General features: G+C 55.4%; 2 protein-coding genes across 2 annotated transcripts in view; both read right to left on the reverse strand.

Moving 5' to 3' along the window:
- Positions 1-1803: 1803 nt before the first annotated feature.
- LOC309612146 (uncharacterized protein) lies at positions 1804-12643 on the reverse strand. Its single transcript, XM_082357493.1, has 2 exons — positions 9896-12643; positions 1804-3912 (listed from the first exon to the last, which is right to left on the reverse strand). Exon 1 carries the CDS (start codon positions 12264-12266, stop codon positions 11022-11024), a length of 1245 nt encoding a protein of 414 aa, XP_082213619.1. The 5' UTR covers positions 12267-12643; the 3' UTR covers positions 1804-3912; positions 9896-11021.
- A 1003-nt stretch (positions 12644-13646) lies between these two features.
- TPO (thyroid peroxidase) overlaps positions 13647-26746 on the reverse strand; it is a 48263-nt gene continuing 35163 nt past the window's right edge. Inside the window, exons 13-15 of the mRNA XM_082356508.1 lie at positions 25953-26084; positions 25177-25276; positions 13647-20205 (exon numbers count right to left, since the gene is read on the reverse strand). Coding sequence (XP_082212634.1) covers positions 19854-20205; positions 25177-25276; positions 25953-26084 — 584 coding nt within the window. The 3' untranslated portion in view covers positions 13647-19853. The remainder of the gene's footprint in view (positions 20206-25176; positions 25277-25952; positions 26085-26746) is intronic.

Consider the following 26746-nt stretch of genomic DNA (forward strand, 5'->3'; position numbering starts at 1 on the left):
CTGAGGCAGAGACCCCTTTGGCTGTGCCCGCGGGACAGAGGCGACGTCTCTTCCATCGGTTCTGCTCTCACGTTGACCGGCCGGGCCCTAGAAGTACGGCCACCTCCTGCAGGGGCCCCGCCTGGGGAGGGGCAGGAGCTGGGCGGCCTCCCCAGGGCTCCGAGCCTCTGCTCTCCCCTGGGCCCCGGGTCGCCATCCGGTCCGAGCACATCCATGGTCACAGCCCCTCCTGCCTGGTCAGCCCATATCCACCCGCGTGGCTGCACTTGGACGTGTTGGGGAAGCAGGCCGTCTTCTGTGCCTGGGAACGGGACCCCTCACCAGACCAAAGGCAGCACCGAAACCCGTGCATCCCATGGTGTAGGAGACTCTGGGCAGGGCCCGGGGGGGGATGGGCTTCTCTGGCCTCGGCTCCCACCCGTGACCATGGACCCCCGAGGTGTCCTGGGCCACCTGAGCGGGACCTGGTGTTTCAGTGGAGTCCAGGCACTGAGGACACAGGTGGATGACGTCCGCTCTCCAGGACCTTCTCTGGGGCCTCGGAGAAGAACGGTGGCCCAGAGCGCAGGGCCGGGAACCACTGTGGTCTTGGGAAGACACCGAGGGCTGTTTGGGGACGTGGGAGTCCAGCCGTCCTGCCGTGTAAAATGGGTCCCCGTGAGAAAATCCGTGTGTGCGGGGACAGTGGCTTCGCTGTGGGCACAGAGGCACCAGCTCCCGGTTAGTTGACCTGCCCGCGGGCAGCTGCTCCCCACCCCCAGGAGGCAGGGGCCCTGGGGATGTGCCTCCCCGACTCTGACACGAAGCCGGAGCACCTCAGGGTCCAGGCGGAGCCGGGGCTGCCTGTCCTGACGAGTGGGAGCCGGCCCCTCCCGGCCAAGCTCCTCTTTCACCAAAGCCGGTTGTTCTCCTCTCTGCTGGGGAGGTTTCCGGGGGGGACAGGGCGCCCAGCCCAGCTACATGAGGCAGAATAACGAGGAAAGGATAATGGGGCGAGGGAAGCGGGTGTGGTCAGGGGCGCTGGGAGGAGGGGGCGTCTCCCGGACCCCCTCTTCCTCCTGCAGGCCTGGCCGGGGAAGCCAACAAGCTGTGCCCCTGAGCGGAGCATCTGTCCCAGTTCAGGCAGAGGCAGAAATGATCTCTAGTGTTGGAAGTGGGGTTGGCTGGGCCCCTCCCCTCTGGGGCCTCGGGACTCACACTTGTCCCTGTGCCCACCCGGCCTGGGACCAGAAGGGACGGACTGGTCCCCAGTCTCCGAAGCTGGCGGGGGGAGGTGCTCACAGCCTAAGAAATGCTCTGAACCCACGTGAGGCGCCGCAGGCACAAGGAGGAAAGCCTCGCGGGAGGCTCAGCCCCACATTCGCTCGGAACTCGTGGGACGTCCCCTGCCGTACCCAGAGGTGACAGCCTCTCTTGTCTGAAAGGCTGGCCAGGCGCAGTCATACAGTCACCATTACTGTGGTCCACCAAGCGCCCGGGGATGTCCTTGACCCCAGGCCCAGGGGGCAGAGCTTTCCCATGAACTGCAGTACAGAAGAATTTGGGGGTACGACGTGGGACAAGCATCCCCCAAAAGGTCATTTGGCCTCTGTTTGCATGATACTGGTGACTCGGGGGTGCAGGACCCAAAACAGGCTGCTGAGTAGCCAGACCTGGTCTCCGGCGCGCGCGGCAGGCTGTGTGTGTGGACACCGCGTACCAGGAGGTGGTGCGGGAAGGTTAGGGCAGCTGGCCCCTTGCGTCTCTCCCGGCCCGCTGCACAGAGGACACACGGGGCCAGACGGCAGAGGCTCCGGCGGAAGAGAACCCGGGGTGATGACACTTGCATGGTGGCCAGCCAGGCTCTGTCCACTTCCATTCCAGCCAACATGTGCCCGACCCAGATAACAGGGTGGCCACGGGGCCCCAGGGAGAGGGGGCACGGCGCTCTGCTCCAGGGCACTTCCCGCCTTAGCACCTGCCAGGGAGGAAGAAGTGTCCCTCTGCCTTCCTAGGTTCTTCCGGCTGGTCTAAGAATTAAATTGACATGAGACAGATTAACAGGAGAAAATCAAAGTTTTAATAACACGTATGCATGGGAGACGCCCAGGAAAACTGAGTCGCTCACCAAAATGGCCCAAACCCTCCCTTAAAACACCATCTTCAACCAAAGACAAAGAGGGTGTTGGGGGTTTGGGACTCGAAAGGGGAGGAAGGTAATTCACAGGGAGACGGACAAGCAAACATTCGCCGGGCCAGGCAGACGGCAGGACACAGGGTAGACTCTGGTCTCTAAGGGTTTCCCCACCACCCCTGCAGGCATGTCTGGTGATACTCTGCCCCTGTAACAGGCCCTCTATCTAAATTCTTCAGGCAGTGAAGGGGGAACTTCAAAGTGTCTTCCTGGGTCTTTTGTGCCTTGACTGTTTTCAGATCAGAATAATCCACAGGCCAAAGACATTTGGGGTGGCAGGTTTTGCTCCCTACACCCCGTACGGTGGGACTGAATGGGGATTGAGCTCTGGTTTCTGGTAAAGTGGAGAGGAGCTGAGTTCTCCCTAAAGATGGCGCAAATGTTCACAGCTGTATTCCAGCTGCCAGACCTGGGAGGACCACTTTATCACAAAGAAATACATGGTAAAATCATGTTTCCTGCGTTTTCTTGGGGTTCTATCAGGAATGTCCTCCCGGGTGTGAACTTTCCACCCTCCAGTCTTGGTCTCTTAGGAGAGAGGCCAGAAGAAACAAGGACTATATTTGTTAGAATGGCTCCCCGATCGCCGGCGTTTTGTGCACGGGGGAAAAATTGTAAAAATCAAGCTGCAACTATAGACCGGATGCTGTGGGGCGGAGCAGCCGAGGGTCCCTGCATTACTGCTTCTCTCACGGGGCGCAGGAGTGAGTGACTGGGGCTCCTGCTCTAATGAAGCGGGTTTGTGCTGAGATCTTGTTGAGTTAGAGGATTTGGAGAAGGACGTAGCTGAGGGCTGTTTACTCTGAAACTGGGCAGAAATCCTAATCCCAGCTGGGAGTCCAGTCACAGGGGAATTGGTGGGAAGCTTTTTTAAAAAAGAGAAGGGAGGGAGGGAAGAAGGGAATTGGGTGCGGGAAAGCAGGCGTTCACGTGTGCCTCGCTCCTGGAGATGCAGCCGTGGTGGAGACGTGGGATCTGACGCCACTTCAGGCTAACACAGGTGTGCATGTGGCTGGTGTGGACAGTCACCCTGTCAGCTCCGCCAGGACCCCCCGCTGAGGCTGCAGGTCCTTCCCGGGGTCACAGAGGAACCAAGGAAGCACCCAGCGACCCCAGGACCGCACAGAAAGCTGCTCTTCCCTTACCTCCTGCCTTTCCTTCTCTCAATATATTCTTAATATATTTAATACATGTACTTGCTGTATATTAATATACTTAATACTTACTTTTATTCTTCATTTTAATCAAGTCCTACTCAGCAATCTTTTCTTTTATGGGTTTTTTTTGGGTTCTCATTAAGAAATCTTAAGGAAAATTAAGATGTTCTCTTATATAATCTTCTAGAAACAATAATTTGGTAATTTTCCCTTTCATATTTAGTTCTAGGAAGTGATTTGGAAATGATTTTGTTACCAAACACAGGTTCATGTGCCCGACCCACAGTGAGGCCAAACAAACCGAAATGCCGGAGTTCGGAGCAGCAGAAAGGTTTGTTGCAGGGCCGAGCAAGGGAAATGGGGGGATAGGGTCCCCGAGCACCGAACCCCTGAAAGGGTTTCAACAAAGCATTTTAAAAGGCCAGGCGAGGGAGGGCTGTGGCTGGTTGTTGCAGGCTTCTTGTGTTGAATCCTGTGTTCTTGCATCCGTCCATGTCCACGTCCACGTAGGTCAGGTCACGGTGTTCCTGTGAGCCTCCAGCAAGACAAGTGTTATTCTCTGTTCTGCAGCCTTTTATCTCCCTATGAATGGAAAGTGTTACACCTTAAAGGTCAGAGCCTTGAGAATGGGCTCTCCTGTATATTTCAGGCTATGGGCAACATTAGTAAATGGAAGCAGAAGCAACAGAACACAAAGGTTAAAGTAAAAGAAAGAGATCTAATACAGAGTCAGATTTGCTCTCCCCTATTACAAATGCAGACACAATACATCACAGGAATTAGGGCTCCTGCCCCTTCGCATATATACTCAGGGACCTGGCTCACATGGAGAAGGCCCTCCTTCCCCACCAGACTGGGCAGGACTTTGTCTAATGCGGTGACTGCCCGCGTACAGGTCTGTTTCTGGATTTGTGCTGTGTTTCATTGCTTCATCCTACACCTACACTGCACTGTTTTAGTTGCTACAGGTGGAAAGGACCTTCTCGATGTCTGGCAGTGGACGTGATTCAACCATGTCCCTCTTCTTCAGGACTGTCTGTGCTGATTTGGTCCTGTCCCTTTCCATGTGTATTTTAGTATCAGCTTGTCAATTTCTACCAAAGAAAAAGTGTCTGCAGGGGTTTTGACTGGTATCGCATTGAATCAAGAATTCAATTTGAGTTCAGCTGACTTTTTAAACACTTAACCCTCCCATGTGTAAGCATGAAATAGTCCTACATTTTTTATGGCTTCTTTAATAGGCTTTGGCAGTGTTTTATAATCTTTTCCAAAGGTTTTGCACATTTTTCTTAGGTGAACTTCTTGTTATTGCTGTTTTATGCTGTTGTAAATGCTATTTTTTAAAAAAATTCACTTTCTAGTTACATGTTGTTTGTACATAGAAAAGCAAGTGAATTTTGGATTTTGACCTTGTATCCAACAATCTTGATAAATTCAGTTATTAATCCTAATAGCTTTTTAAAAATATACTTTTAGATTTTTCTACATATATAATCTTCTTTTTTGTAAATAAGGACAGTGTGTTTCCTTCCAGCTCTCCATGGCATTGGGTGCCCTGCTTGTCCGTGGCCTGGCAGGTCTCACCTGGTTGTTGGTTTGTAGGTGGTCAGTCCCCGTTCTCTTTTGCATAAATAGAGTTGGTGCTCAGAAACAGTTTGTTGTTTGAGAATTTTTGAATCTAATAATTACAGTAAACCTGGGATTGTTTTTCTGTCCTCTTTATACCATTTTAAAGATATTATTTTTGCAATGTGTAATTGCACCAAATTTTCTGGTTGAGCAATTTCATGGTTCTAAGTGTCAAAAGTTCACAAATAACAATTCATTATTTCTAGTGCTGAACTGGTAAATCTGGACCATATGCATGGTTTTCCTTGTGTTAACAATAAGGATTTTTGTAACAACAAGGCTCAGTTTGCGAGCCTGGTTAATTTCACAGTCAGGATAGGAAAATGTCTCCTATACTCATTCATCAGACTTTTGTGCAAGCATGCCCTAGCCTTCCTTCTTTAATCCCTGTCCGAGGACCCAGCTCAGGACTGGGGAGTGGAGGTAAGAGAGTAGGCATGAACCAACCTGCTGGGTGAATCTTTATCCAGCGCTTGACCCCTTGTCTCCTTGAATCTTGTCCGGCTGAGCACAACACTGACCTTGTGAGCCGACTCTGTCTTTAAATATTCAGTGTCACCTTCCTGGTCTCAGAGGGTAGACGGTGATGGGGAGGGGCAGAGCCTCAGGGTCTCCGGGGGTGGGACTGATTGGTGGCGCTGGCAGGGGCCTCCGCAGATGCTTTTTGTTGTTTTGTTTTATCTCTGCTTCTCGCCAAGGCAGAGGGTGTTTGGGTCACCCTGGGAGCCTCCAAAACAAGGACATCGAGTGGCTCACGAGGTGCTTCCTGCCCTCCATAAAGCTGGCGCACTCAGGGAACAACTTGCAAAGTGGTCCGGTCCAGTCGGGAGGTCAGCGGGGCTGGGCGTGCACCACAGTGGGTGCAAGGCTGACTTTTCTCCCAGGGGTGCGATTCCTTGAGCCAGAATTGCCTGAGTCATAGTTTCCTTGTTCTCTTTGGCCCTGCAGATGCAATTGCGAACGACCGTCAGAACAGCACGAGATGCACATTCTGGACACTCCCAGTGGGACCACCTTCAGGGCAGCAGTCTGTGAAGACGAAGGCACAGACCCTCGGAGCTGCTGGGGTCTGCTCATCGTCTCAGTGGGTGCCGGCTGGACGTCCCCAGGCCGCCGTCAGGGCTGACGTGCGTCTAAGTTCAGGCCACCACGGCTCCTCGAGGTAAGGAAACAGTAGCTGGGACTCCTGCTCCAGTTGACTTGGGCCCAGTCTGGGGTCGCCTTTCATCAGCAGATGAGCACCCAACCTGTTTTCTGTGCGTTTCTGTGTCGTGACACCATATTTAGTACAGACGGTTGGTTCCTTAACCGTGACCTCTGCGCCAGCGGCGCTGGTACCTGAAGGATGCTCAGCTGACACGTGTGTTTTCTCCCTGAGGGATTCCCACAGCCTCCCGGCCCCCAGGACCCAGGCAGCTCTGCCGCAGTCTGCCTGGGGCCACTTTCAATAGAGAAATCGCCTCCCAAAGCACAAAAAGACAACGCAGCGCCCGCGGGGCTGTGAGAGAGACCCTCGTGCACGGACGAGCTGGAGCAGAGGCGGGGCTCGCACCCCTGCCAGGAACGGGCGCTGCTCGCTGATGCCCATCGGTGCCCTCGAGATATTGTGAGCATGGACTTGGGGTCACGAATGCCTCTCAGCGAGTAGGATATTTGCAGGCCTGGAGTCTGTGGTCAAAGAGGAGCCCGAGAAGGGGGCGGGGTGTCACGTGGGCGGGAGGTGGCGGTGCCTCTGGCCCCGCTTCTCCTCCCGGGCTGGTCCTGTCTCCTCGGACGCTCCGGAGCCGCGCGCATGCGTGCGGTTCTCCAACCTCGTGCTTCGTCTGTTGGAGCCTCGGTGGCGGGGCCCTGGCAGGTCTGATCACAGCCCCCTGACTCACTGCCTGGTGGGAGCTGTCGGGGGGGGGGCTTCCGCAGAAGAACGTTTCACCTTTGGGGGGACCACGAGCTCCCTAACGTCTGAGGGGGAACACCCCCCGAGGAAGCGGGTCCAGGAGGCCTTTGCTCAACGCGGGAGCTGAGCTCCCTGGACGTGACCCAGCATCTGTCCACTTTCCTCCCGGCCTGTCCAGCAGGCGTCCCCGGAGAGCCGCGGGTGTGATGACGTCCCAAGCTCCCTGGGGTGGACCTCCCAGCTCCTCATACTTTCTGTCGGAGCAGGAAATGCAAACATTTTGGCTGGAGAAGACGAAACGGTCGACGCTCAGCGCACATATGGAAGCACTCGCGTGGTGAGACGGCGCACCCCGAGGAAGATCGCTCTCCGCAGCTGCGGCAGCCCAAGCGTTTCCAAACGAAAATCGTTCTTCCAGTCTGGGGGTTGGAGGAAAGTGGATTTAAATGCTGCCAGCAAAAAATATTTCACGTGGCAGGTTTAGACAGCTCTATTTTCTCAAGAAGGATTTTTCCAGCACAGAGTCGACTCTAGAGAGATTTGAATGAGTTTGTATTCAGCATCTGAAGCTTTTGTAGAACGAAGAAATGAGAAACAATCACAAGCCCCCCAGTGTCCTGGATCCACCTGCAGTTCGAGTGGCCTTAGGATACCCCAGTGTTGTTGTCGTTACTACTAATTAATTGATTAATTTTTTATTGGAGTATAGTCGATTTACAATATTGTGTTACTTTCAGGTGTACAGCAAAGTGATTTGGTTATTCATATATATATATATGGAGATATATATATATATTCTTTTTTTGATTCCTTTCCACTATAGATTATTACAAGATACTGAATATAGTTCCCTGTCCTATACAGTAGGTCCTTGCTGTTTATCTATTTTATATTTAGTAGTTTATATCTGTTAATCCCAAACTCCTAATTTATCTCCTCCCACCCCCTCCCTCGCTATCCCCTTTGGTAACCATAAATTTCTTTTTTTTTCTTTAATTAATTAATTTATTTTTGGTTGCATTGGGTCTTCGTTGCTGCACACGGGCTTTCTCTAGTTGCGGCGAGCGGGGGCTAATCTTTGTTGCAGTGTGCAGGCTTCTCATTGAGGTGGCTTCTCTTGTTGCGGAGCACGGGCTCTAGGTGCACGGGCTTCAGTAGTTGTGGCGCACGGGCTTAGTTGCTCCACGGCACGTGGGATCTTCCAGGACCAGGGCTCAAAACCATGTCCCTTGCTATGGCAGCAGATTCTTAACCACTGTGCCACCAGGGAAGTCCCATAAATTTGTTTTCTATGTCTGTAAGTCTGTTTCTATTTTATAAATAAGTTCAGTTGTACTATTTTTTAGATTCCACATATAAGTGATATCATATGATATTTGTCTTTCTCTGTCTGACTTCACTTAGTATGATAATCTCTAGGTCCATCCATATTGCTACAAAAGGCATTATTTCATTCTTTTTTATGGCTAAGTAGTATTCCATTGTATATATGTACCACATCTTCTTTATCCATTCATCCATAGGTGGACACTTAGGTTGTTTCTATGTCCTGGCAATTGTGAATAGTGCTGCAGTGAACATTGGGGTGCATATATCTTTTCAAATTTATTATTATCATCACCATTACTGCAGTCCCACACTGAACCTAGGAATGACCCAGGCAGTTGGAGGGGGCAGTTTCTGCACCCCACACAAGGTCTCAAGGCTCAGCGATCAGATCGGTGCTCAGGGAAACCTGCTTTGAACTTGCCCTTCGATAACAAGCAGGTAAGTGAGTGATCAGCCATCCCTCCATGTCCCCTGCCGTCCGGGCCCAGATACCCAGCCACCCACCTGCTCTCTGCCCGCAGTTCAGACCTCCTCGCAGCACACAGAAAGCTGCTTAAAGCCTCAGATTTCCCTGCTTTCCTTCTCAGAACCTTCTGGAGGTTTGTGAACCTTTTGGGATGAAATGGCAAGTTCTCTGTCTTGAAATAACCTCCTAGGCCCCCGATGGAGCCGTTCCCCGTGGGACCCTTTGGTGACGTCCGTGTCCCTGTAAAGGCCCCCCTGCCCAGAAGCCCAGGGTCCCTGGTCAGCCAGACCCCAAGCGCCAGGCCAGCCCTGGGCCCTCTCACCCCAGATGAGGCCGGCTGTGGCCCTAGACACTCAGAGAGTTGCTGTTTCTCTTCCTTGCTCTTTACTCTTTGTCCTACAAAAGCTTCCTGCCCCCCTGCACCCCACTGTCAGTTCTCCCAAAGGAAACTCTCCGCTTCGTGCCGTGTTGGATAAAGTTTGTTGGTATCACTTAAGTTGTCTCCTTTAATCCTTGTGTGACACCCCCAAAGCTTTTCATGCTGGGGTCACTCAGCACACCTGGCCAGCCTGGGGGCTTCACGTTTCCTGGTTCCCGCGGACGCTGGTGAATCGGGTCCGTCTGTCTGTACCGAGGCCTGTGCAGTGACAGCTGGACAGAAGCAGCTCCTGAGGTCCCTGGGCTGCTGGAGGGGCCTCATCAAGCAGACCTCGGGCAGGACTCAGAGCGTGATGCAACCTGGGATCTCCCCAGGGGCCCGGCCCCCCATCAGGGACAAGCAGGCCACGAGCATGGGGCCTGGAGGGTGACCCGAGGACGCCAGAATCCCCATCACTGGAGGAGATCTTCTGAGACTCAGATTCCCCAGACCGTGTAATTTTCCCGTAAAATTCAGTAACACACAACCACAAATTTAAGTCACCCTCTCAGCCCCCAGATGGTTCTGTAACATGAGAGTAAAGTCATTTATACATCTTCAAAAACAAATTCCGGCTGGACCTCATGATGAAACATTTTCACAAATTGCTTTTCCTTCTCTCTGTCAAACTCAACATTCCACCTTCATATTTTTCCAAAACCTTCTTTTTCTGGCTGCAAATCATCGCTGCCTTAGCCTCCTGCACTTTCTCTGAATTTCTGTGGTCGGTACTAGCAATTAATGGTTTTGAAGGAAATTGTTTTTTATAAATAGTGACATTTTCCCCTAATGATTAGCGACCCAAATGCACATTGATTTAAGTTTGTACCTCAGCAAAGAGACAAGCTGGAGGCCGCCGTCCAGTTCCGGGGACGCCACCGGCTGCCGGGCAGAGGAGGCGGGACTGTGGACGTGGGCCTGGCCCCTGCTGGGTGGGGGAGGGACGCCCCTTCTGGCTGGAGGGCGGGGGGACACGGGGTGACGCCTGGAAGTTGCCTGGCAGGAGGGGTGGTCCACTGAGGTCCGGGTGGGGAAGTGACCAGGGGACACAGTGGCACGTGAGGGCTGTGCCCCACAGAGCCGCCTGCCCACGTCCAGAGGACCCGCTTGCCTTCTCTCCGCTGGAATTTAGAACATCCTGTCTCGCCGCCTCTGACCACATGGGGCTGGGCCCTGACCCGCCCATCGCCGGGCCAGGCCAGGGGAGAGGCCTCTGGATGGCGGGTCCCTCGGAGGGGCTGCGTCCCCCACGCTGGCCTCACCTCCCTGCCCAGTGGCGCCCATGGAGCGGCCTGCGTTCCACCAGGCAAGCTGGGCTCGAAGCGTCCCTTCCTGGCCCCAGGATGAGTTCCAGAAGCTGGAAGGAACCCACTTCCTTAGGTCTGCGGAAAAATCCCGAGGTGCGTCCTCCGCCCTCTAAGAAAATAGGTTTCCCAGCTTAGGTTTTTATTTGAACAGCGGGGCCGGTGTTTGGGGAAGGTTTCTGGTTTCCCACCAGACAGACCAGAGTGTGGTGCTTCTGGGGTGACGGGGACGCCGCCGGTGGGCACGGCCAGACCTGCCGGCCTCTGTCACACGGCGTGAAATCCACCCCCGCACCATTCTACCCACACAGCAGCCCCGTGCCTGGGTTGGCGGTCAAATCCTGGAGAGGGGCCAACCACACTCGGGAAAGCTAGCTGCCGGCCACAGCTACGCAGCCAGGGGTGCCGCCACAGAGGGGCGTGTGCCGCCACAGAGGGGCGCTCCCCGCCCGTGCTGGGCTCTCCCGGGTCCTGATTTGTGGCGTTTGCTGATCTCAGCCTGCTTTCAAGCAGCACACAAATTCCCTACGTTTGAGAGAAGTTGGTGCCCCTCCAGCCCACCCCTGCCGGACAGACGCCAACCACAAGGGCACAGCGTTGGCAAGCCCAGGCAGAGCAGAGGCAGGCCCCCTTCCCGCCCCGTGACACAGTTCACCCACACGTGGCCTGGACACATAGTGGGTATTTTGCATCCTGAAGTTTTGGGGTGATTTGCGCCACAGCCGTGGAATCAAGTGCACGTCGCGTCGCTTGGGGACGGGGCGTGGGCTGCGGCTTCCGGAGACAAGCGGGCCTGGGCCGTCGGGAGAGAACGGGGCTGCGGGGGGTGGGAGGCGTGATGAGGACAGGAGGAGCCTCCAGCCAGAAGCCACGCTCCGTACTAACCCTCCAGTGGGCTTCTCTGAAGGCGGAGCAGCTGACGCTGAGTGAACCCGCAGGGCCTTTCAGACCCAGGTTCCTCTGCTTCATTCCCACGGCCAATCTGAGCTCTGTATGGGGTCCAGAGAAGAAGAGGTGACGTGTGATCTGATTCTTGAAGGACGGACAGGGGGCCTCCAGGGAGGAAGGGAAGGAGGCCACACCAGACAGAGGGGCCCGGACAGAGGGGGTCATCAGAAAAGTCACCCGGATCCTGGGCTTGAACGTGCTCAGTCCGGTGGGGTTTCGCAGGGCCCCGTGCCCAGCACGTCTGTGGACGCATTTCTGCCCTTGGCCTAACGGGACATCAGTTCTTCCCGAAGCAGTGCAGACGGGAGCTTCCCGGAGCCGAGCTGGGGCACAGCCTCGTTCACACGGACACACAGCTTGGGCTCCTGGAGACAGCACCGCAGGGGAACGGGTCCAGGGAGCTGGGAGGCGTGTGGACGGCCCAAGGACAGATGCAGACGGACACAAGGACAGGACGCACAGAAAGAGGCTGAGCTGCCAGCGCTGCCCTTGCGCGAGGCCCCGGCCTCGCCGCCCGCTGGCGGCCACTTGCCAGCTCCGGGGACGGACACCGCGCGTGATGCTCGGACCTGAGTGTCGAGGCGATTTATCCGGAGCCGGCGGCCGAGGTGAGAGGCCGTGACTGCTGCCTCCCTCCTCGCAGGCCGGGCGGCCGCGGAGCCGCTGGGCGCTCACGGCAGCTGTGCTGAGCTGGTGCCCGGCGGCCCCAGCCTGGAAACGCCGCCGCAGGCCTGCTGCCCAGGCACCGCGAAGGATGCAGGCCCCGCGGCGCACGCCGGCCTCCTCGTCGCGAAGACGTACGGACTCCGGTGCTGACGGGATGTGGGCTTGAGAGCGAATCTCAGATACTTCACTTTCGTGCAGACGCGGTGGCTCTGTGAGCTGTGGGCAGGCTACCCCGGGTCCCGTGGGTGTCCCATCCCCAGGGGAGACACCCCCCACCTCCATCCTTGGATGTTTTGACGCAACTTGTTACCCAGTCTCAGTTCTGTTGTGTATCTACTGTATTTTTTTCTTCTTAGTCTCATGAGCTTAGTGTCCAGCCAAGGTGAGCATATCGGCCCTTCAGATGGGTCCCCAGGAACGGGGGTAGGGGGGGCAGGGGGCCAGGAGGGCTTCGTGCAGAAGGGGACACTTAGGGTATTTCAGCATTTCATTTTCTCTTCAGACCTTCAGGTAAAATGGCTCCTGAAGTTTATTACCGATTAAAAACAACTCTGAAAATGTTCACAGTGAAATAAACTCTCAACGACTCCCATGGGAACCTCTACGAGAACATTCCTTCTACAGTGAGGTGCGTGCCGTTCCCGAGGTTGGGGCGCCATGTTCCCAGCGGGGCCGTGCCCGCGGGGGGAGTCGGGGGCAGCGTGCCCTCGTGGTGGGCACGCCCGCGGGGTCCCTGGGGACCCGGGCGGGAGAGAGAGAGAGAGGGGGGAGGGGAACAGAGAAGAAGGGAACTAACACCACGTTGGAACCGCCCCCCTCATTCTTCGGCTCCTGTATTCGGTCACTCAAGCTCCACACGTCAGGAGCTAAACATCAGAGAAACATTGCTTGTGCCCAGAAAGCTCGTAAAGGTCCCCAGAGAAAGTTCCATCCCACGTCCCAGGCTAGTCAGGGCTGAAACTCGCTGTAGATACATTCACTTTCAGCCTAGACACCTTGCTAATATGCAGGGGTAAGAGCGGTAAAGGAAGAATAACTGCTGACACCTTGAGGGTTTGCAGGACCTTGTGATCCAGCGCACAGGGCAAGCAGAAGAGCAAGGAAAGGCTGTGCTTCCTTGAAGGCCGGGGGCTCCAAAGTCTGCCACCCACCTTCACCCTTCCGTGCCGAACCTCCTGCTTCCCCTTTCCCTTGGCGTAAGAAAGCCTGAGCTCGACCCCAAGTTCACATGCTTCTTTAGGACATTAGCCCACCGCCTTCTTGGTCTGCTGGCTTCCGAATAAAGTCACTCTTCCTTCCCCATCACCTCAGATGTTGATTTATTGGCCCGTCGTGCGGTGAGCCGTACGAACTTGCGCTTGGTACCAGGAGGACGAGGGGCTGCTTTCAGGGGGAATGAAACATCCCGCCTGGTCCTCGCGGGAGACAGTCAGGGGGAGGATTCGGGGGACAATTAGACGAATGGGGGGACGTTTGGCAGGAAATTTAAACTGGAGGCTGTTGGTGTTTAAGGCAGTGGGCAGGAGTAGCCGTGTGCAGGGAGAGGGCACAGGAGGGCGGAGCCAGGGCTGGCACAAGGAGAGGGAGAGGCAGCGGGAGGCTGGCGAGGGGCAGGGGACACTCGGGAGGCAGCGGGGGGTCTGTGCAGCGGGTCAGGCCCAGCCTGCGGCCCCTGCACTGTCACCCCTACGCGGGCGTCCCTGGGGAGCTCTTCCTTCCTCTCTGCTGTGCGAGTCTCCCTCCTCCCTGGCCCTCGGGGGGGCAAACAGGGCCCTTGCTGCCGCGCTGCGGCTCTCCGTGTGCCTGGCGGGTCACCAGCGCAAGGACTGCAGAGCCGCGTGGGGGGTGGGAAGTGATGACGAGGCGGCCCGCGGGCCTCCTCCCCAGCGCACGTCAGACAGGCCTCTCCTCCCAACCCCCGCCCGGCTCTCAGGCTGCTATTCAGGAAGTGCTCCAAAGCCACCTTGGCTCCCACGGTGAGAACTTAAAACTGAGGCCCGTTAGCTAATGGGAGATGTCAGTGTTGTTACCGTACGTCCTGATTTCTCACAGGGTATCCACCTGGAATATTCTGGTTGCTTGGATTTAAAACAGAACTTCCAGCTGGGGAATCGGGACACACTCTTATCATGTCCTGCTTCCTTGGAAAGCTCCCTTCCCAAGGCCTTTCTCGGTAAATGTTTTCCTTCGTGTTCAAGGCCAAAAGCTTTTGGAGAAGAAGAAATGACACCCAGGAAGCCGATCCATCCTCAGCTCCAGCCTTGCTTTTGTGACCCCCCCCCCAGACGCACCCCACCACCCACTCCCGGCCCGCCGTCACGGCTCATTCTGAGGGTGGAAATACTGTTAGTGAGAATTTTAGGACAAAACTTTTGAGCCCAAAGTCTTCACTCCTCCTTTGTTGCAAAGGGTGTTTTCTGGTGCTTCCTTACTATCCTGGGATGGGCTTTACAACTAATAGAACTTACCTGCACATATAATGAAAAATCAGGATAGTGTCCTAAATGTCATATAAAGAGAAAAAAAGAAGGGATTTATTAAGGCTGAAAATAAGTAAAACAATACTCAGCTGGATGTTGTCAATGCTTTTTATTTCTATCCCACATCTTAAAATGATAAGCATATATTCATACAAGTACAAATGCAACCACCTCGAATACAAGTATTTTGAATGAGTGACCTTGAGAAGAGTTTTGGAGAGTCTAACGCTTTTTCTGAAACGATGGAGAACTTTTGGCAAAGTTCTGAAGAAACATCACCATGGTTTGCATGATGACATCATCCCTTAAAGTTCATTGCAATTAAAATTGTGCCAAAAATATGTTTGTGTTTCAGTGTACATTAAGACCATTAGAACACCAGAAACGGGTGTGAACTGCTTTTCCTGTATCAGGGTCTGGTGGGATGGTCAGAAGCCCTGTGGGAGCTGGGCCAGTCCTTCCACGGCTGGGGCTGCCAGAGCAGCCAGGACGTCGGACCCCCGGGCTCTGTCCCTCAAAGCCACCAGCGTCCCCCCGATCACCGTGGCCCTCCAGACCCTGCAGACTCTCCAGACACCCCGAGGTGGTGGTGGCCTTGCTAAGAGAGGCTGCTCTAAGGCTTCCTTCTTTGTGGAGCCTGGGTCTGGTCTCGTACAGAAGCCCTGGGATCTGGGGACCCAGGCGGGTGGGCACAGGCCGGCAGGAGGTCTGCTTAGAGCCCGCGGCTCATGGACGTGTGTCGTCACATGCAGATAGTGGGGTGACTGGGTGCATGTCCATTTAAAAGTCACCATGTTAAGACTTCACCAAGGTGTGGAGTATTTTGTATTTTCTCCTGCCTACTGATAGGTTAAGAGGGGGAGACTGTGATATTTTGCAATAATTTGGGGAAAGTGCATCATTTCTCATCTTCTAATTGCATAGGAATCACCCAGGCAGACAAGACTCATTCAAGGGTAAATTATTTTTCCTGACTTTTTGCATTAATCTAAGCAAATTAATTGAAATAGATAAAAAGTAGTTTGTGGAAATATAGAGGGTACAAAGTAATTTTCATTCCTTTGAAATGAAAGACTGCTTGACATAGTGTACTTTTCCTTCCCCAAAAGTCGTGACAATTCAACAGAGATGAAAACTGTCAAATGTACTTTGTTGTGAAAAAATTATACAATTTTGAGGATAGAGCTTTATTTTTAGTTTGGACTATTTTTGTCACCGCACTGACAGATACAGAATGTTCTTTTTACAGATTAAAAACAAATTAAAAACTATTTTAAAGAATACTCTGTTCAAACAACATTTAGCAGTTAGGCCCTAAGAGGAGTCAAAAAAAAAAAAAGAAGATCTAAAAATCTATCAAAAATTTTGCTAAAGCTAAATCACACCAAAGACCTTTCTGTTTGCCTGATAGTTTAAATGTTTTATTAATTGTTTACTGTTTTGCTCTAGATTTAACATTTTAGCTCTGCTTATGTAATAACGATGTCCACTGGGGAGGGCCTGGGGGTCAAACCTGGGCAGGACCCGACCTGGGAATTAGCCTCCCCTGATCTTACACGTGACGCAGCCGGCACGTTCTCTTTTTTGCACGTGCAGGAGAGAGGCTGGTGGTGGAGGTCACGCTGGGCTCTTGGCTCCGGGATGCGCCTCTGCGTCCTGTCTGAGCGCTCAGGGCCCCAGGCCCCTCTTCCCATTCCCGGCGCGGGTGCTGGCTGTGGCCCCGGGGGTTTAGCCTTCCGGATGGGGACCTGAGCTCTTCACCCCAGCTGGCGGGTCCTCTCCTGCCAGGTGAGCCCTGCCTGGCCCACGCAGGGCACCTGCGCCCCTGCTGCTTCCGCCCCAAGTCGACGCCCGAGTTCTGCCTGGGATGGAAGGAACATGCTGGGAAACGGAGGATCCGCTCTAAGGACGTGCTGCCCGGGGCCATCTCCCCCCCCTCACCCCCCGGGGCAGGGTCTCTGTGAATTCGGGTTAGTGAGTGCTGAGGGGGGGTCTGCTGAGCACGTCTGGGGTCTTGGGCCGCTGGGAGGCGCGGAGCAGCTGCTGCTAGGAGGACACTTGAGCCCCTGCGAGCTGGTCCCAGAGCCCCGTGGGCCGCAGGAGACCGGGCGCCTCAGGGTCCCGGCCGAGTGACACATACGGTGGTGACGCTGAACCCTCAGGAGAGGAAGCAGCTAAAGCAGAGGCTGCCCGTGTACGAGGCACAAGTCGGTGCCCTGGAACCAGAGACCGAGTCCTCTCAGCAGAACACGAGAAGGTCCGGGCGGAGAAAGCAGCCGCAAATCGGCGATCCCCCCGTTTCCCAGAAGGCGGCGCTGTCCGCCCGCGGAGCCGGCTCCCTCCACCTCCGTAAAGGAAAGGCCTCGGTGACAGTCCTGGGCTGCTGTCGGCTCGGGGCGGCCTCGAGGCGAGACTGACGCTCTGAGGCCCGGACAAGGCTCAGTTCTCGTCAGTTTGACCGGATGAGTCGTGAATAGCAGACGGTTTAACGCGGAGGAAGAAGATGCCCTGAACACAACGCACAGCTCCTGGGTTTGGGGCAGAGACGGCGGGCCCTGCATCCCACGGCAGCCGCCAGGGGCTCCATCACCAAGAGCTGCCTGTGAGCCGTGTGCCCGTCTCTCCTTGACTGTAATCTGCTGCGTGATGCTGAGCGATTCACCTCTATCGCCTGGGACTCAGCTACTTCCTCTGTGAAACCAAAGCTGCACCAAGTGATCCTTGGGGTGACGTCCAGGGTAAACATCACCAGATGCTGAGTGTCCCGAGGGCGGGCTACGTCCACCGCCAGTTTGCAGGTCGTCTCGCGTGAATTCCCCACAGAAATAGTAAGAATGGGAGGCACAGCAGACACAGACAGGCCTGGGCCGGGCGCTGGTCGAGTCCTAGACCCCAAGGCCAAGGGCACAGTCTCCTGGGTTAGACTTTCAGAGGGAACAAAACCTGGGCAAATGAGTGCCAATCCTGACAGCAGACGGGCCGGAATTATTACAGCAGCAGAATAACTAATACTGTAACAACCTGACCTCAGGGGGAGCAAGGATTCGGCACAGATGGAAGGCGGCAGGTGCAAACACCGGGCGAGCTGGGCGCTGAGGCCCGTCAGGACCCGGAGCCGGTGAGACAACTGACCCGGGACTCGTAGGAGACGCGACTGTTCCTTCCAGCCAGTTGGTCGTTAACGCAGCTCAGGGGCCGGAGGCAGCACACGGGACCCAACAGACACATAAGAACAAAACAAGGTCCCAGAGTCCAGAGGCTGAGAGCTGCACGGAGCAGAGCCGCCCGGTGGTGATGTCAGCTCGAGGCTCCGAGGGAGCAGAACAGAGCCGCCGGCCAATCAGCCAGTGCCATCCCTCTGTCTCCGCAGCAGAAATCGTTCAGAGACTCGGAGCTGCTACACTTCATTTCCCGCAGCTGGTGCAGTGACTTACAATGTGTGTTATTTCGCTACGTCCCCTCTGATGGAAACCTTAGCTCTGCCACAGAAACCGGCTTCATCTCCCAGGGCGCAACGGGAGGCTGGTTAGAGCGTCTCCCAGGCTGGTCCAATCAAGTCTTTAACGGGTTTTCTATGAACAATGATAAGAACTTGGGAACACAGAACAGGATGACCCAGGACCTACGAGAAGCAGTATTTTTAGGTGATGAACAGTAAACCTGTCTCTCCACGTAACACCGCAGTTCTGTGACGCATCCAGAGCAAACCTTCAGTCCCCTGGCGGTTTCGCTCCTCGCTGGCGCAGAGCTGGGCGGCAGGATCTCACCTGTCAATCCCTACCTACCACGTGGTCTTGGAACACAGCAGGTGCAGGGCGCGGACACCTCAGGAGGAAGGAGGAGGGTCCCTGCGTCCTGGGTGAGGGCAGGACCCAGCATGGGTGGGGGCTACTGCGGCCAAACCCCGCCCCACCTCAGAGCTGTCACTTTGCCTGCCCAGCCTCCCTGGGGCTCGCGACTCCACATGTGAATCAGGGGCCCCGGTGACGACTGCTCTATGGGTTGATGTGACTAACAGCTCCCCCAGGACTGCCCGTGAGCCCGGAGGGGGCCCCTCAGAGGATAATCAGGCTAAGGTACCCAAGCGAGGGAGAGAGACGGAGGGGCAGAAACAGGGCCCAGCAATGGGAGGGGCAGCGGCTGGGAATGGAGGCCTCGGCTCTGAGTCCGGCGGCAGATTCCCAGACGAGGAGACAAATCGCTTATCCTGTTCCGTCCTCAGAATCAGTCTTTCCAGGAAACCTCGAGATGCGCTCCCAGGAGGGGCGGGACGCAGGCTCAGGTCGCAGGCTCAGGCCTCCGCAGTGACGCATGGGCTGGCCCTGGGCTGGCACTGTCCCTCCTGAGAGTCAGCAGAGAAGCTGGCTGAGCGGCTAGGAAACGCGGGGGAAAAGGAATCACAGGATAAGAGGCAACATTAAACTGGAGGAAAAGTGAGCCTGGGATGTGAGGGCGGTGAAGATAATCTTCCATTCCTTTGGTTGGAGGGACAGGTTTATAAATGTGTATAACATGTAAATACGCTCTCATGGCGAGCCCCCCGGGAGGAAGCAATCAGGCAGCGCTTGCAAATAGCGCCAGACAACCGCGAGGCGGTGGGGTTTATTCGTCCACGCTGGGTCGGCGTGTCCCGATCAGACGCCGACGGCGCGCGGGCGTCCTGCCGCTCCCATTGGTCCCCGTCCTCGGAAGTCAAAGCACACGAGAGCGGCGTGTGGCTCGGGCTCCGAGAGCCGTGCACGCGTCACACGTGCAGGCTCCTACTTGCAGAGAAGGATTCGGGATCCACAGGCCGGGTCCTGCAGGAGAGAAGCCGCCAGCAGCTTCAGACCGACAGGAAGCCTCGGCCTGGCCCTGGTCCCGGCAGGCTGATCGGGTGGCCGGCGGGTACGCGGCTCCCGGCGTGGCCGCAGAGGCCTGGTCCGGGCGTGCCAGTGGCACCACCTCACTCCGGGTGCCGTAGTTTGGGTTCCACGCTTGGGAGGCAGGTGCCAAGGCTGATTCCACTCTGCCTCCAAGGAGAGGATCATTTTAGCTCCAAATCCCACCCAACCCTGAATTTCAGGCAGGCCCCAGGGAGGAGCAGTGACTTCTTAGTATAACACCACTTGGGGTCACGCGTATAAAGATAGTGCAAAGCGCGTTTAGACTGAGTCTTTCACACTGATTATAGTTACTCCATTTTCTAAGAAAAGCACGTTTTAAAAGCCAGTGTTTTCTTTCAGCCCTGGCCCCTCTCCCATCACCCCAGCCCGCACCTGAGACGTGCTGCCACAGATGCCCCACGGTTAGTCTCGGGGTTGAAGCCGTTCGTGCAAATGAAAGGCATTCTCACTCCTTTCACTCTGGCTCACTGACTCCAAGGTGTCTTTACTTTTTAAAAAGTAGGTTAACATTCTGACAAATTAGCATTCTCCTGTAAATACAGTTTGTAGGAGAAGGAAACACGCAGCAGCAAGGTGCAAAAGGGATGGGGACCGGGCGTCACACAGAAATGCAGGAGGAGGCCCCGCCGAGCACCGGCAGCCCCGGGATTCCCAGGGACCTCCTGGGTCTTAAGGGAAACGGCTGACACTGCGAACCGCAGGAGGGCCGGGTGTGGACCCACCTGCTCCGAGTCCCCAGCAGGAGCGTGGCGCTGCGGAGAGCTCACGTCCTGGGGTTTCCCGTGTCCCAGCCGGGAAGTCCCTTCTCCCTCTCCCTCCAGGATCGGCAGTGAGGACTCAGGGTCGGCATGTGTCCTGTGGATACACACTGCTGTCATCGCCTACAAGAACCAGAGGGAGCCCCAAGCCGTGTGACCTCAGAGGGTCACCAGCTCGCTCCCCGCAAAGGCAAAGGAATGCCTGTAGATTCAAGTAAACACCTCGGTTTAGAAAACAAAACTGAAAATTCCGTGGACCACAGCTGGAGGTAGAGGCTTACCCCCCGCGGGGTGTTTGCGGAGACTCTGCCGCCCAGAATTCCTCACCTCCCCACGAGCGAGCGACGGAGATGACAGCGGAGGTCATAGCCTGAAAGTCGCTTCGATCTGACTGTTTCTAAGACACAATCTAATACTGAGATATGGGGGACTTTTAAAAACGTGTCCCAGGGGCTTCCCTGGTGGCGCAGTGGTTGAGAATCTGCCTGCCAGTTCAGGGGACACGGGTTCGAGCCCTGGTCTGGGAAGATCCCACATGCCGCGGAGCAACTGGGCCCGTGAGTCACAATTACTGAGCCTGCGCGTCTGGAGCTTGTGCTCCGCAACAAGAGAGGCCGCGATAGTGAGAGGTCCACGCACCGCGACAAAGAGTGGCCCCCGCTCGCCGCAACTGGAGAAAGCCCTCGCACAGAAACGAAGACCCAACACAGCCAAAAATAAATAAATTTAATTAATTAAAAAAAAACAACAACGTGTCCCAGGATATAAGGACAACTAACGTGGTGCAGGCCATCGACCTTCACCTCTGCAGGGCCTCTGAGGGAGGGGACAGTGGGGGTAAAGAGACTGAGAGTTGAAGAAACCAGGTCTCATGTTGGGGAGCTCAGCCTCGGGAACCGGAGTCCTGTGAGGGCACAGCAGGGAAGGAGCACAGGGGACTGAGACGGCACCCCACAGGGCACGGGGCCCCGAGTCACGCGCCTGGACCCGCCCTGGACGGCGGGACGGGATAGTTGTGCTGAAACCACCTCCCCTCACTTCTCAAAGCAAGAGGCGTAAATCTATATTTTTCTCAAAGAGAAACTGACAAATAGCAAAAAAATTAACAGCAACAAAAGCAACAGGACTCTGCATTCCAGATCCAGCCGTCTGAACTGCAGCCACTCTTATGTCAGTGAAAAATATATGTACTGTTTCGCCAGCTCTGGGCTCCAGGCGGTAGAGCAGGTAAGGCCGACCTCCCCGTGGGTCTGTCCCAAGTGGGTCATCCCGTCATAAAGAGAAGGGGAGGTGCGGGAGGACACGCACCGACCCGCAGTGTGGACGGAAGCTTAGCCTCGGGCATAGGAGAAGCCACACCGCCTGGGGGACCATCACCTCTCAGGGATAAGTGGGAAATAATGCAAATTCACCCTCTTTCCCCAAGTTACAATCATACTTCCGGTAGAAAGAAACAGTGCAAAATGCAGCTGCCAGCTACCAAAGGCACAGGACAATGGTACCCTAAACAAAGATAAACTGAAGACTTACACCTCAGATGCCGAAATTGATGGCAAAAACTTACACTTGGGACAAACGATAAAACAAGAGCCCATCGGAGGAAATGACATGTGCATCTCACAGTTTCCACTGGCTAATAACCGATAGGTAAACACAGTCTGGATGAAATTTAGACCGAAAGGGTTGACCCGAGAAGTTCAGACCCGCAGAACTAACTGTGCAGAGGAAGCCCTCCCGGGCTGGAGACCAATGAGCGAAATGCATGTGGACCATCAATCAAGTTTTTAGTGTAAAAGTTGCACAGAAAAGGATTTATCTTGGTGAATATCATTTCAATGAGACAAACAATGTCAAACTGGGGTGTATTTTAACTGTGTAAAGAAAGCTGATTGAGGAGTTGGTTTAATGGGGTTAACTCTGGATCAGAGTCTTTCAGTGAAAACACATCAGTGTTGGTATATTTCTGATTGAAATATTTATGTTAAGAGTTGTTGCCCCCAGATATACAGCCTTAGACCCAAAGTAGCAGGGGAGGTATAAATGGGGGGGGCGAGAGAATCAACACGGAATGAAGGTCAAGGCCCATGGAGCACCTGAAAGGTGTCCACCATTCTGCCTCTCTCTGTCTCTGTCTCTCTGTGTATGTCTCTCTATCTCTCTATGTCTTTCTCTGTCTCTGTCTCTGTGTCTCTCTGTCAGGCCCTCTGTGTCTTTGTCTCTCTCTGTATGTCTGTCTCTCTGTCTCTGTCTTTCTGTGTCTCTCTATTTGTCTCTGTCTCTCTGTCTCTGTGTCTCTCTGTTTGTCTCTGTCTCTCCCGTCAGTCCCCCACTGGCGTCCTCGTGGCTGGAATGATCAGTTTGGAATCCTCGGGGCAGCGGCGTGCAGGCACCCAGGTGGTCTGTAGGTTTTGGCTCCTTCCATCAGGCTCCGAGGACGCAGTGTTTGCAGGGAGCTGCGGTGACTCAGGGGCTTGTGCACAGAGGCCCCCGTGTGGCCCCATAAAGAACGCCCACCCCTCCCCCTCCCTGCCATCGGCCTCCCCTCCCCCCGTGGGGTTCACAGGTCATTCAGGTAAGTAGTACTTTGCAAACCAAAGTGGTGTCGGGGGCATATTTTTCAGGCTCCAGAGTCTACAGTCAAGTGTGCCAGATGTTACCCTCCCAAACTTCCTCAGGAAGGTGTTTATTTAATCTGTGGCTATCAATCTTAAAGAAAACAGCTATTTTTCTTGAGTGTGTGGGCTAGAGGCATAACTTTTTCATAATAATAAGGTGATTGATGTTTAATAGAGATGTCTACAAATACAAAATTGCATCCGAATACTAAGTTACAGTAATATCAGCTTTTCACAGTGGGAGCATTTAGTAGATATGATTATAGAACCCAGCTGGTTTGGGGGTGTTCGCCTACAGCCCATCTCATTTTTATTGCTTAATTGATTTCATGGTTACCTAAGGGTTTTAATTATCGATAATATCTAAGCTCTTAAAGCCAAGTGATTCTGAAAACATGGGGGATATTTTCTGACACTGCCCTCATCTAAAACTCCAGACGCCGTTTGCAGTCACTGTAAGTCATCTTCTCCCAGCGCAGGGGAGCAGCGAGGCCTTGAGGACAAGGCAGGTGTAAAATACTCGGTGATTAGTCAAAATAACAGTCCTGAGGGTGAATCTCCCCGAGCCAAGTCGACCTTGAGGACCGGAGGAGGCCCGATGGGTGGCCAGGCCACCTCAGGCAGGTGTGTCAGTGTCTGGGGGCCACTGGGGCTGGAGGGTGTGGAGAGTAAGCACCTGCTCTCTCACAGTTGGGGGTCTAGACGTGAGACCCAGGTGTGGGCGGGGCTGGTTCCTCTGAGTCTGTGAGGCCCCCCTGCTCCCTCCTGCCGCTTCGCTGACGAGCCTGGGTGACCCTTGGCTCTAGGTGCGTCACGCAGATCTCTGTCTCCACGCTCACTGGCCTTTCCCCGTGCATCTGTGTCCCAACTCCCCTTCTATAAGGACACCAGTCCTGTTGGGTTAGGACCCACCTGCTCCAGCACGATCTCATCTTAACCAATTTCATCTGCAATGACCCTGTTTCCAGATAAGGTCACATTCCAAGATACTAGAGGTTAGGACTTGAACACGTGAGTTCTGGGGACACCACCAGCCCGTAATGAGTACTCGCCACGGACAGGAAGACTGAGACAGTGACTGAAATTACTCAGTGCCTCTGACACGTGACTTGTGGCTGTTCCGCAAGCTTGTAATTTGGAGAAAGAATTTCTCCGTGGCATCTGAACTACGGCAGATATTAGTGCAGTCAGAAGCTGTGAGTCCGTTAGCAAGTGTGTCACCGAACTGTCATTCACCTGGAGATCACAGCCTTGTGTCATCTGAAGTCTGGGTGGCAGAGAGCATCCTGGAGTATAAAAGAAACGGTCTGGATTTACTACTGCATCTCGGCAGGGGGCAGAGCAGGACCGGGGGGTCACAGACACAGAGGTCCCCCTTCCAGGTTCTCGGAATAAACGAAAAGGCCGGGGCCTTCAATTACTGATGAGACTCAGTTATTGACCACAAGTCGTGATGTCAGTCCTGAGACCTGATCGCTGAGGTCCAGGGTTCTGAGTATTAGAAACGCATTCCTGTAAGATGAGCAACTCCACGGGGAGAAGCTCCCTTTGGGGTCCGGCAGCTGGCGGCTCTGAACGTGCCAAGGAGCCTCTAGAAACGACAGGGGGTGTGAGGCGTTGAGCTCACCAGGAAGATGGGACGCGAACCAAAGGCCACCTGGGAGCAGAGGGTCAGTGTGACGCGAGGATGGAGGCGGGGCTGGCGCTGCGCCCGAGTCACAGAACCAGGAATTCTGCAGCTGGGCAGAGGGGAGGCGGCCCCGAGGGTGTCCGGAAGGCCAGCCCAGCTCAGAGGCCAGAGAGGACGGGGCCTGGGTCTGCTGCTGGCCCACAGCGGCTTCCACATGGTCTCTATTAACTGCACACCAGAAAACCGAGTAGCACCGAGTCTGATTCCTAAGACCTGGGAGACGAGAAGCAGCAGCGAAGGGTGGGACGGAGTCAAGTGCCCCAGGGGAAGCCCTGGCTCGGCTCTCACCCCCAGAAACGCGCAGATCCGGCCACCGAAGGCCTCAACGGCTGTGCCATTTTTAACGTAAAAGTTCACCTTTCAATTTCCCAGTTTCCCCAGAGTTTGCTCTTGAGAGGGGAGAGAAATGAAGAACAAGGTTTTATTCCAGGGATGACCTTTTTTCTCTGAGAAACCTTTGTGAGAACCTTTACTCCTAACGAAAGAGACTTTCAATACAATCATTTAATGTGACCAAGAATCCGATACCCCTTGAATCTCCACCCACAGATGTTCGATACCCTCTAATGTGTACGAACGGTCACCCCACTTTCATTATTTGGAGCAGAATGAAAGAGCCAGGAAGGCTAACACTTTGAACAAAGTAGCTCTGGAGATAGATGGGTTTGGACACCGGTGCTCTCTCCTGGCTTCAGAAATATAAAAAGGCAGCATCATCAGCCGGGCCCATAGGAGTGGAAGTTGCTGAAAAGCGGGGACTTACCACCTGCAAACCACCGTCCAGGTGAGGCCTGCCAGGCCACAGACGAGCACGGCGCCCAGCACGATGGAGACCATGGACGCCCGCGGGAGCCTCCCAGAGTCTGGAGCAAGGACAGAGCCGGTCGGTGAGCCTGCAGGCCGAGGGCAGCGGCCAGTGTGCCCTCCCAAACCCCAGCCCGACCCCCAGCCGCCGCCCGAGCATCCCCGGCCCTGGGAAACCAAGTTCCTCTGGGTCATTTTCCTTCCATGGACCTCCTTGCTCTTCCCCGTGGGCTGTCCATCCCCTGCTGTCTTTGCTGTACTTGGAGTTGAGCTCTGCTCTGTATTGAGCTCTCCTTTTCCTACTGCAGGAGCTTTAATAAAATGCCTTGCCATTTTAACAGGTCCCGGTGCATAATTCTTCCTCTACAGGAGCCGGAAGCCAAGTTATGATTCCTAGATTTGCAGCTGAGTGGCTGTGTGACCCTGAGCAAGCCACTTACCCTCTCTGTTCTGCACATGGGGATCAAACTTCGTGCTTCCCTCCCGGAGATAATTCACGGGGGGGTGAAACTAGCTGAGGGTCTGGAGCGAGCCCGCCCCGCCCAGGGTTTCCCAGCGGTCCTGTGTCTCAGACACGATCTAGCCTCAGGTACGAACCGGCTGGCTCCCTGCTCCCACCCAGCAACAGAGGCCGTGGCAGCGCGGACACACACGGCCGGAGGGTGACCCTTCAGTCACCCCTGCCTGTATGTCGGCACCCCCTCCCAGCCTGGATGCTGAGGGCCGTGGTCTCACCCACGCAGGTCCTGCCGTCCTCGCCGAGCACGTAGGGGTCGGTGCACTCGCACCGGAAGCTGCCCTTGGTGTTCTTGCACCGGGCGGACGCGTGGCACGGGGGTTCCGTCACGTCTTCACACTCGTTGACGTCTGCACACATGACGTGAGGTCAGGGCCGGCCTCCTGCTCCCCTTCCCCACGAGGCCGGCCCCTCCCCGGCTCTGTCCCTTGTCCGGGAGGCAGAGGGACGTCACCCCACGTCGGGGCCGCGTCTCCTGGATCCCCGCACCTCTGAAAAGAGAACATCCCCTGATGCCCCGCGGACGTTTCCCTCCCGCCCCACCTCTGCTCACAGTGGCCCCTCAGCCCCTCAGGAGTCAGCCCGGCCCGCGGCCACCCTCTGACCCGCCGGCCTGACTGCTTCTCCCGGCCCGTCCACAGCGGCCGCCTCGGGCCCGCAACCCCTCCGGTGCTGGTGCCGGTCCAGACTCAGTTCTGCTCAGTTCAAATTCTGCCAGGTGCTGCGAGGGCCCGAGCGTGCGGCAGGTCCCCGGAGGTTCGGGCCACACAGGCCGGTGGGCCTCGCTCGGACGCGGGGACGTGGCCTCCCTGGAGGCTGCTGGCGCTTTCCACACTGAGTAGGACCCCACCCGGGCGGGACTCGGGAGCGGGTGGGAAGGAGGCGGGTGAGGATGGTGGAACCGAGTCCGCCCTCCCCAGGCGGACAGCTTCCGGCCACACGGCCCGCTCTGGGCCTCCACCCCCGCTGGGCGAACACGGGCCGTGCCGCCGGGAGCCGGGACCTGACACCA

This window comes from Balaenoptera borealis (assembly GCF_965194805.1).
Source record: "Balaenoptera borealis genome assembly, chromosome: 15".
Classification (NCBI taxonomy): domain Eukaryota; kingdom Metazoa; phylum Chordata; class Mammalia; order Artiodactyla; family Balaenopteridae; genus Balaenoptera; species Balaenoptera borealis.